This window comes from Papilio xuthus, unplaced genomic scaffold (assembly GCF_000836235.2).
Source record: "Papilio xuthus unplaced genomic scaffold, Pxut_1.1 DF825928.1, whole genome shotgun sequence".
In the NCBI taxonomy this organism is placed as follows: domain Eukaryota; kingdom Metazoa; phylum Arthropoda; class Insecta; order Lepidoptera; family Papilionidae; genus Papilio; species Papilio xuthus.
Genome location: NW_013532721.1, coordinates 3,176,158 through 3,188,330, shown reverse-complemented (window position 1 = coordinate 3,188,330; position 12,173 = coordinate 3,176,158). Strand labels below are relative to the sequence as shown.

At 32.2% G+C, this 12,173-nt stretch overlaps 1 protein-coding gene across 1 annotated transcript; it reads left to right on the top strand.

The window, feature by feature from the left end:
* The first annotated feature begins 5,133 nt into the window (after window positions 1-5,133).
* NGR-A30 (neuropeptide receptor A30) lies at window positions 5,134-10,774 on the top strand. Its single transcript, XM_013322139.1, has 11 exons — window positions 5,134-5,162; window positions 5,278-5,419; window positions 7,172-7,307; window positions 7,381-7,484; window positions 7,710-7,803; window positions 8,112-8,207; window positions 8,532-8,714; window positions 9,106-9,201; window positions 9,355-9,535; window positions 9,767-9,899; window positions 10,625-10,774. The coding sequence occupies exons 1-11, from the start codon at window positions 5,134-5,136 to the stop codon at window positions 10,772-10,774; spliced, it is 1,344 nt and encodes a 447-aa protein (XP_013177593.1).
* Window positions 10,775-12,173: the final 1,399 nt, after the last annotated feature.

The window sequence follows — 12,173 nt, the reverse complement described above, 5'->3', positions numbered from 1 at the left end:
CTTAACATAGGTCGTACTACGAACGTCCAAAGTTCCGGATGGCTCGTATAGTATCATTAGTCAGGCCACATTTCCTCCGAGTATTACCGGGCTTGTAGGAAGAATAAAAATTTCTATTACATTTTTGTAAAGTCTCCTCGCCACATATAACGTCATATCTTTAGAACTTTACTACTAATATTATAAATGCGAAAAATCGTGATGGATGTTTGCTAGAAGGTATCTTCAGAACGGTCGCATAGATCTCGCTCATCTATACATATAAATAAAATTGAAGTGTCTGTTTGTAATATTGAAACACCACAACAACATTTTTTTACAATTTTTGTCTGTCTGTCTGTTTATTTCGGCTAATCTGAAATGGCTAGGCCGATTTTGAAAGGACTTTTATTGGCAGTATCTGATATAATTTGACATAAATGTAGAACATAGTCTGGAAGAACACATAGGCTAATTAAGTTTTTTTTAAGTACGCGCGGACGGAGTCGCGAGCGACAGCTAGTATGATATATATTTATGTTGTAACATATTAATAGATATGCTATTTGCTTCTCATAACAGTTTTATTTTTCATCCAAAAATTAAATCTTGAAGCATCTCAAAGTAACTAACGCCATCTATATTCATTTAACAGAAAACATTTAAAATAATTGTCATAAGACAATTATTAAGCTATAAAGCTAGGTATATTTTTATTAGCAAAGGAATTAATTACCTTTTGTATTAATTTTATTTCATTGAAGTAAAATTTTTTGTGTCATATTATAAACGTTTTTTCACCCAAAGGTTTTTGGGTCGAGCGTTTTTATACCCTTTTTAGCACTTCAAACGAATTAATCAACGTCAAATACAATATTTATCTTTGTACGAAGACTAAAAATAAAATCTACATCAGAATAATTTCATTTCTTGTATCTGCTTTTGTATCCTTATATAATATTGATAAGCTTGGATACCTAGAATATTAAAAGACACGTTTTGTGTAACGCAATATTTTTTGTGGACCAAATACAAAATTGCAATCGTCATTCTTGTTTCCATTACGTGGAAATTGTGCAAAATCGATCAAAAAGTAACAATAAAAAATTGTCCGAATAAACACATTGCTCCGATATAAAATTGCAATTTCCCAAAAATTAATTGCATTATTACTAATGTTAACAACGTTTCCTGAGGTAAAAGAAAATAAGGTAAAAACTACAGTACTACAGCTGTAGACAAGTTTTTATGGACTATAAATTTATAAATTGTAAAGCTCTGGTTTTGCTAACTCTTTGTATTGTAAGTTATTGTGCAGAATCCGACACAAAATGTTTGAATGTTTTCCTGCAAATAGGAACACAGTTTACGAATAAAAATACAACTCTAAAAAAAAGAGCAAGCGGTCACCTGATGTCGCTAAAATAACGAAGTGACCTATAGGCACCTACAACAAGTTAGAATTTTGTCTACTTTTCCGTGGGTTTCTGAGTCGAAAATCTCCGTTTAAAACATAAAACTGTCTTTGTGTTGTCAAAGACAATGACCGGTATATGTTTGTATATAGAAATTTTGGATTCGGAAACCCACGATTAAATATACAGAGTATAATAGTAGTACAGAAAGAAATCTATCTTGATGTCTCCTCTATGTTATTAGATTTGAATTATTTCGGATTCGCATTACAAAATTCGTTTGTATTTTTCGAGCTCATACACATTTTTATGATATCAAAAATAGTTAAAATTATAACTGAAAAGATTTTACCTTTGTTGACAAATTTAATCAAGCGTAAAAGCAGTTAAATGTTGAAAAAAAGAGTCTTTTGACAAAGAAACTCATTTTAGTCGGCCGCAAGGATAAAATATTGAATCTGACGTTGATAAATTTCCGGAAAGCGTTGAAGGAAAAAGTATGAATGACAAAATATTCCCCAGCCGAAATACGAAATTTGGTCAAATCCTATTTCAGTTTTGCTTTACAGATTAATCCTATAATGTAACTATTTAGATTATATCTCTTTTTGTTATTTATTAACGATTTAATTAGTATTATTATTTAATTTGATTAGATTTGATAGAACCTATCAATAGGCCACCACTTTGAAATGTTAACTTAGGCTTTCCCGCTCGATTGATTGTGCTTGATTGTGATGATGTTTCCTATTGTCCTTACATAGACTTTCTTCTAATCGATCTATTTTAATGCTAAATGTTCAGTTGCATTTGTAGGCGATAAAACTATTACCCTGAAAACTCTTTGTAACAGAAATATTTCAACATTTTATTGTAGCTTATAATATTCACAAACGTATATAAAACGATAACATTCGAATTTATGAATGCAACGACAAAAGTTTTAACGTTTACAGCAATTTACGTCGGGTAGTTGTGCTACTAGCTGTCGCCCGCGACTCCGTCCGCGCGATGTTAAGGAAAACCTAGCCTAGCCTTGAAGCCTGTGTGTTCCAAGTTATGTTCTTCACCTATACCATTTTTCCAATACAGCGATATCCATGGAGCCCTTCTGGAGATACTTTCTAACAAACATTCATCCATCCATACATACATCCAAACGTTCACATATATAATATTAGTAAAATTTACTCTGTCATTTAATCCATAATGAGATTTAAATATTATTTTACATAATTAAGCGATTGGCGGCTTCATATTTTTAAAGATATCTGTGTTGTAATATAAAATTACGCTACTGTCAGTCCGAAAAATAACTTCCCCTAAGGAAAATTGTGAGGGGTCATGCATATATTTTATTTTCTCCCTTAGCATTTTAAACGTATTTATCAATGCCATTGCTAACATTTATCTCTTTACAACGAATGAAAGAAAACACTTTTTCTTAGATACGTTTACCGATAAACTTACGAAGAACTACAGTATTTTTAATTTGTTATTTTATTTTCTATTCAATCCAAATTATTGCACAAAAACAATAGAAAGATTTAAAAAAGACTTACTTAAAAATACCAAAGTTACTCGAACATAAATATTCCTGTTGTAAATTATTTCAAATAAGTCATAAATGAAGCTGAAACGAGACAAGAATGATTTTTCCTTTGTCAAAGAAACTCATTTTAGTTCCCCGCGAAGATAAATATTCAATCTGACATTGATAAATTCTTAGAGAGTGTTAAGAGAAAACAGTAAGAGTACTGGAAATACTTGGAAATGTACAGACTAGAATCTTCCGTCACGTTGTATTTGTTATTCATTTGCCTTCTTGTTTTATTAAGTGTTACGTCAACATATTCTTAGAAATAACTTACTTGTAGTAAAATGACTTTCCTCTATGTTTGAGGTTTGAATCAGAATACCTTTTGCATCGTAAAACTTCTGTAATTATTTATAGCTAGCGGTCGCCGGTGACTACGTCTGCGCAAAATAAAAATAAAAATAACTAGCCTATGTGTTCTTACAGACTATGCTCTATTTCTATGCCAAATATCATTGAGATTCATGCAACTTTGGAGATACCTTCAAACAAACATCCATTCATCCATACATCTAAACTTTCGCGTTTATAATATTAGTAAAAAGTAAGATAAGATAGTAAAACATGGATGAACGGGAGTCCAAGAGACCTCGTCATATTTCTAACTTATAATAATAATAATAATGAATCTTTTTATTCAGACACATGGTCCATACAAAGCAAAAAATACAAATTTAAGATTCAGACAAAAATAAAAACACAAAAACACAAAATAAAACAAAACTCTTCAGATTACATGCAGACGTGTCCACATTATAGAGGTTTCTCGCTTATATAGGTTCGACTGTATTTGCACTTTTATTAAATCGTATCGTCGTTCGGTCACTCAGTTTGTTATCACATTTAAAATAGTCAAACAATAATATAATCGTATATATATTTGTTATTTCGTGAAATTAAAACGAACACTACACCTGAATTTAGCTACATTATAATTCTTCTCTAACCATGAGTTTACACTGCTGTTATATCTTTACAAATACATTTTGTCGTCGTCGCTGCTTTTGTTTTTATCAAGACAAACAAGGTTCTTTATCCTTGTGAAATTAAATTCTGTCATATTTGATTGATCGTATAAAGAAAAGGAAATTAATCTGTTTCTTATCGCGTCTTTCAATAAATCCGAAAGGTATATTACATAATAAACTAGCTGTCGCCCGCGACTCCGTCCACGTGGGTATATAAAAAAACTTAATTAGTGTAGCCCATCCATCCATCCACATCACATCCATCTAAAAATTCGCATTTATAATATTAGTAAGTTAAATAAAAAGCAGTTCTTCAAGACATAAATTCTAAAAAAAAATAATAATAAATAGTATCCTATGTCCGTCTCCTGGCTCTCAACTACCTCCTCACCAATTTTCAGCCATATCGGTAAATCCGTTCTTGAGTTACAAATAGTGTAACTAACACGACTTTCTTTTATATATTACATAGATAGAAGATATATAAGATGTATTTAATATACATTAAAGTAAGTAATGATTTTGATAAGAAAGATACAAAGTAATATGACGTAATAAGTTATTATTACAATCTGTGCAATATTTTACCAACCCTAAAAAAAAACAAAGAGTAGAATGAATGTTTTTGCATAATTAAGAATTAAGCTTTCGAATCTTAGTCTAATCATTGTTAAAGATTGTAACAGTATTTTAAGTAATACAACGATATGAATCATATGAAAATAGGGGTTTGAAATGTGAAAAGTGCAAATAAAATGACGTTAATTTACTTTATATTGCCAAATTCTTATCATCTAATAAAACATATTATTAAAAACATTTTAATAACTATTGATTTAAGCTTTAGTTTTACGCAAATAAAATCATATTACATGTTATTGAACAGAACCTTGGCTTGAAGCCAGCGACGACCTATTAGTTTTAGATGTCTGCAAAGATTTTCAATTTACGGTACATTACGAAGATATTAATATAAACACAAAAACTGATATTACGTATTTATGGGAAAAAAAGCCATAAAAATATCCCATAACTATGTAATCTTCTTGGTTAAAAAATAACTCACGAATTAAAATATTATTTAGTAAAGAAATTAATTAAATAAAAAGGGCATAGAGATATAAATTATATTCAAGACAAACACTTATATGTATTGTTTAGTTTTGATGTGAGGATGAATGAACGCTTCTGCGATATTACAGGGTCATGATGAACATAGTAATTACGTTATTCCATAGAGACGAAGTCGCGGACGACAGCTAGAACTTAATATTTTTATTGTATTTCTCCCAACATGATTGTATATTTTTTTTCGCAGATGCATTAATGGGCAAGATGTGAAGACAACTGTCATGGAATCGTCAGATTGCTACAATTGCAGTCTTTTAGATATAAATAAAACATTCTACACAAACTTCACTAGAAATGGCACTACTATCAACAAATTCTATTTCTACCAGGTAAGACAGCGGAATTACACCTAAGAGAGAACTTACAGTATTTAGTAAAGATCTCTACAATCTGACTCTGTTTATTTCGGCCGTCATTGTAAATAACACCCATGCAAGACATCGCAAAAGTTTTGTAATGTAGCAGAAGATGAATAAAGGCCGTTATTTAACGAAACATTTTGCAATTAAGGTTTGAAGCGCTTCAAAATGTTTTAAAGCGCTTATTATTTACAATAAAAATATATCATTTGTGCTAAGTCTGTGCTAATCTTATGATGGTCTGATGTAAATATTTATTCAAACAAAAATAGAACCGATACGATTATGACAGATTCTCTCTTTTGCTATGTACAGTCAACTGCTTAAATATTAATACATTTACAAAACATTACATTCTTGTACAGATCTCGGTTTCAAAATGTATGTAAGTATCCATCAATATCATGTATTAATGGTCGGGAGGATACGAGAAGCAACGTGAATACATTATTTTTAAACCGTAGGCTTGTACAGGTTTCTTAATCTATATTAATGTATACATATTTATGCAGCTGACTGTACTTTGTTCTAGCGAAACAATTACAAGCATAGTAATGTTAAGATAGTTTCTTGTACAACCCTAATTGTAATCTATGTTTTAGAATTTATGTTATTAAATATAACACTTCGTTAGCAGGGTCGAGAACAGGATCGTTAACAATTACTTAAGCACTTTAAGTGCTCAAGTTGTAATGACGGCAAAGTACCATAGTAATAAAGTTGCATCACTCACAAATAGCTCTGATTATGCCGACACTGGGTGTTAGGGTACGAGTTAATTGCTCAAGAGAATGTCCCTTCTGAAGTATGGGTCTAGACACCTATTCTGTATTCTAATCTCATTTAAAATATGGCGCATTCAATGAATGCAATTCGAGATGTTTTGTCTTTTATATTTTCTAATACCCTGAGTAAGATATGAGTAGTATTCTTAGTATTAAAAGATTTCTAGTCTGACATTTCTGCTAATAGACAATACGTGTCATTACACACTTTAAAATTTGAAACTTCAGATTAAGTCTATTTGCTAGCAAAAAAGCAAGATAAATATTGGTGTGTGTGTGTGTGTGTGAGCGTGTAATGTATTTATCGGTTTTTGGTTTGATACCTAAGAAATGTTCATCGGTTTTCGTCCATATAATATTTTATGTAATAAAAATTACTTATTAATAAAATTAAATCGCTTTATCGTTTTTACTTGCGCCAGAGAATAATTAGTGGTACTACATTATTTAAATTCTTTGTCCCCTTCAAGAACACTATTAAGTGTCTCATTTAAAAGGATTGGAGCGTAACATTTTGCACGACATTTTGTGGGACCGTTTATAAAAATATTTAAAACATTTTACTACACTCTTAAAGGTTAAATGGTAACTTAAATGTTGAACTAAAAAGTCAAGAGCATTAGGATAAACTTATTTAATAATAACACTTAAACAAAGCATAAAAGCATATTCTATGCGTGTTAGAGGCTTAATAATAGTCCTTTTTCCATTCTCATCCTTTTCGTATAAGGAAAGGATGGGGAAGGGAAGTGGATTTGTCTGAGGTGGGGACGCATATGAAAGAGAAATATTATCTTTATGTGCGTCCCCTCTTCCGTCGATTAAAGGTACTCCTCTGGAATTGCGGATGCCTATGGACAGCGGCTATTTGCCAGTATTACAGCGCTTCTCATACTGGGCCAGACGTTAGTGGTACTGTATTTGTTTTTATTGTCAGACCGCACAGTTGGCAGTACTGTGGGTGCTGCTGGTGGCGATCGTGGCGGGTAATGCCACCGTGGTGTTGGCACTACTGCTCACCAAGTCCAGAAAAAGTCGGATGAACTTCTTTATCATGCAGCTTGCGATAGCCGGTAATATTAAGTACTAATTGAAATGCTTTTTTTTTTCTTCTTCAAAATGTATGAAAATCATTTTTTTTTACAGATTTATGGGTAGGATTGATAAGTGTTCTGCCAGATTTAATTCAAAGGATAACCATATCTTGGTTTGCCGGATCCATAGCCTGCAAATTGATGAAATATTTACAGGTTTGTTAATACATCAAACACAAAAAGGAGTAAAATTATATTGAAATATAAAGATATTACAATTGACAAAATAAAATTTTAAACCACTAGAAATAAAAAAACCCATCCTGTATTTTAATTCGTCAAAATGACGACGAAATATTTTTCACTCAAACGAGAAACATGAAATCAGAGCTTTTTTTTAAATTAAAAAATAAGTGAGCTAAAATTGGAACATTGTTACAGGGTGTAGTTACATATTCCTCTACATACGTATTGGTCGCACTCAGCGTTGACCGATGCGACGCTATAACGCATCCAATGAACTTTACGGGAAGCTGTGAGTACAATTTTATTTTATAACTTTAAAACAAACAAAGACGTTAAATTATATTACTAAAGTTTGATTTAAGACAATCTTCAGTTATTGACTTTGTTACATTACTGAAATAAATTGAATTGGGTTATTGCATAAACTTTGTATTGATTTATAACTTCAAAGTACTTTTTAGGATATTGTACTTTCAGATAAGTACCTTTTTAGATTTGCTTATGGTCTTGATTTAGGAAAAAGAAGGAAGACAAATTGTGCTAAGGGGGTTAATTTTTTTTTTCAAAACATTCATTTTAATGTGAAACGTTTTCCAGGGCGTCGCGCTAGAGCACTTATTCTAGGCGCTTGGCTAGTCAGTTTTCTATTCTGTACTCCAATGCTATTTCTTTTTGACGAAGCAGATATTGAAGGTAAGCAAACTTAATAAAGATGCTAATATTTTATTTATAGAAAACGAGTTATATAAAGGTTAACTAAACATCTAAGTCCAAACAATTTCAATATAACACAACTATGAGAACAAAGTTGCGGGCAACTAATAGTATGTTGTCGTAGAATTTTAATGCCTTAAAACTTGCACTAGTTTGTATAGCTGTCTCTATTTTGTCAAACAGAATGAAAGGGATGACAATACACGTCTCATAGTAGTGGTAAAACGAACATGTTCCTGTAGAACTCCATAGCCATGCGAACGAAGTTGATGGCCTTATCTAGTGTGTGATATACGTATGCAGGTACACTTCAATGTTGGTCGAGCATAAACGAGGTACAGTGGCAAATTTGGATGACGAGTGTATTCGTCTCCCTGTTCGTAGCACCAGCGCTTACGATATCCGCCTGCTACGGCGTCATCGTAGTCACAATACGACAGAAGAGTAGACGTGTGTTGGGTAAAAGAGCCGCCGCTACTAGGCAATGTAAGTATGCTAGTTATATTAATAGACAATGTAGGATTCACTCAAGGTTATTACTAACTATTCAATGATTACAAAACTGTGTTTACGCCTAAGTAACTCGACTCGGTAAAGAAACAAAAGAGTTTCACTAACAAAGTAAGTCCTTAAAAGTAAAGTAGTTCCTAAAGAGCAAATCTGAAATGAGAAGATTCGTAACAAATTCGTTGCTATTGCGTAGCAGATTCGTAGTAAATTAATCGAAACGTGACTTGACTTAGAATTTTTTTGAAAGATTGAGTAATTTTTTCCCCTGGTTTATTTTATGAGTTTAATATTTACAAAAGACGTATTAATAGACGTAAGTGCAATATAAATTAAGTACAAACCACTAATTTTATATGTTATTTTGCAGACAGCGATGATTTGGACAGCCGCCGCGCGAGCAGTCGCGGTATTATACCAAAAGCGAAAATAAAAACCGTCAAGATGACTTTTGTTATTGTTTTTGGTAAGTATATAGTGCCTTCATTAAAAAGTTTCTTTACATTTTAATAAATCGCCTTTCTATCATCATGTATAGTTCATCTTAAAACCAGGATTTTAAACATCCTGTATAACAATGAGTAGCTACATCAATACATTCCATATTTAATTGTCGTAGTGTTCGTGCTGTGCTGGTCACCGTACATGATCTTCGACTTGCTGCAAGTGTACGGCTATGTGCCTGCCACGCAGGCCAACATCGCCGTCGCCTCGCTCATCCAGAGCCTTGCGCCCCTCAACTCCGCCGCCAACCCTGTTATATATTTCATATTCTCTAACAGGATATTCGTTAGCCTCAGGTAAATATTGTATCACGTTATATAACAAATCTATATACTTCCAAAAGAATCACCTTTTCGCCTTAAGCGACAATGGGGACACTACAAAATGGGTAACGATGAAGGCCAAAAATATTAGTCTAATTCTTTTGATGTTTGACTCTACGCTAGCACATTACACAAGTTATTGTGAAATAATTATGACATTGTTTTAAGTACATAATTATATATAATACGAGTGGAACGTTCTAGAAACATTCCGCCGTACAAATGGTTTTGGTGCTGGATGAAGAACACCGGCAGTCCTGCGGGCAATGAGTCACGTGCGCACACAGAACTGCTGACGTCATCGCATAGGAGAACAAGACATGAGCTCACCATCAGGGTATGTTACAAAAGAGAAAGAAATGCATTACCTTTGTGCAAAAAAAAATATAGAAGATAGAACTTTGATTACAAATTCATTGTATTATTTCGAAAGGATATATTTAAAGATTGGCTTGCAGCTATTGTTAACTGTTCTATTACTGTTGATGCAAGTTTTAAAGATAAATTTATCTTACAACTTTTACATCGTGGTTGCAAGCGCATATAAATCTCGAAGGATGACATTGTGACGCAAATGTGCGCGGTGGTTCATATCTCGTCGATCATATGAGTGCAGTGCTCTCTGCATGCACTGCTTGATATGCAAATTTAACTCTGACATATATTTTGTATTCTTATATCTATTATTAGATTGACCTTTTGTATCTGTGTTACAGAGATTTTTGTAATACATTGTCAAATGGTAATCTTTAGATATTGACATCGAACCCTCCAACCGTTGGTTTTTGAGACCAAAGTCTCTGTACAAAATATATCGTCATCCCTGTCATTATCTTTGATGAAATACAGTGAACAGTGTTTTAAACGGGGATTTTGATTTCAGAACCCCATAGTTATATGACTAAGTTTGTTAATAACGAACAAATAACTAAAAATTAACTTTTATTAAACTTTTCCTCAAAATCTCTCAACATTTGTAATGTGTAACCACTATTACTTTTGCTCCTTCAATGAGTAGTATTTAATCCTTGAAATATTTCAACTTAATTTTCTTTTTCATAGCTAAAAGACGACAGTATAAAAGCTCCGAAGCAACGTATCCATCAATGCAACAGCAACTCTCGCAAGGTGCGTCTACACGTGCCCGATGGCGAAGCACAAACCAACAACAACAGCCAACCTGTCAGGGTAAGAGAGGATACGTTTCTTTAAGCAAGACAAAGTGTCGATAAATAGCTTGTTATTTTCAAGGTGACCTTTGGAAAATGACAGCAGATTTTGTATAGTTAAATTAAATATAATTTTTGTAAATATATTTAACGTCGTCTTAAAATTATGGATAAGCTTCGTATCTGTGAAAAGAAATGTATTTATTTACCACGTCCATGGACATTTTAACACGATTGACTGTCATAATGACCTACATCCACTCAGTTTTACAAATTCGTGCTTATTTTTTTAATGTATTCAATTGCTACAAAATTTTACACAACTATACTACATAACTTTTGTATTTCTTTTGCTTTTATTCACAGCATGTTAAATTAAGAAGACCAAGTGTTTTAGATATAAATATTAAATCGATGTTTTAAATGTAAGTCCAAAAATTATTAACAGGGTTTATCTTGATGTGACCCAATTTGTCTGTGTGTTCTTAATGTTATATATGTATTTATGTATGTAAATATTATACATATATGTTTAACCGTAATGTAATTTCATATACAATACAACAACACAAGTAAGGAAATTTCAAAAAAGTTAATCGACATCACAGGGGACCGAAGAGCTGGCAGCTACCTCGGACAAAGAATTAGTTTGGCTATTCAAAGAGGGAACGCTGCCAGTTTCTTCGGAACCTTGCCTAAAAAGGACTCCTTTTAATAACATATTTTAGTTAATTATTCGTTTTTAATATTTTATTTAATATCATAGATTTAAGAGTCTTCATGTAAAATATATAAATTTATTTTAATGATAATTAGATAAATAAAGCTGTTTATTCATCATCAGTTGACTATACAACCCCACCGAGGGGCTCGGAGCCTACCCTAAGTTAAGGGTGATTAGGCCATAGTCAACCACGCTGGCCAAGTGCGGGTTGGTTGACTTCACACATATCTTTGAATTTCTTCTCAGATATGTGCAGGTTGCATCACGATGTCTTTCTTCACCGTAAGAACGTCGTATAAATGTACATATGTAATCGAAAATCGAAAAACACATTGGCACATGGCGGGATTCGAACTCAGGACCTGCAGATTGCAAGTCAAGTGCTTGACCACTGAGCCACCGACGCTCCAAGCTGTTTATTAACACAAGTTAATTCACGTACATAAATGATATAAATGTATGAATCGGTAAATTTTTAATGTATTTCTAGAGAGTTGAATTTTTATTTCTAATAATTAAACATCAGCATGTATAAATGTAATGTTCATCTGTTTTTATCATTTTTTTTAATTAATTTTTATTTTATGATGTAAACCCGAATTATCATCTAGGTGTTTTAAAACAAATTACAGGGATTATTTAGAAAATGAAATATATAAGCTCTCTGTATTTTACATGAAAATAAATTGCTAATACCAAATATAGTTAATTACATTAA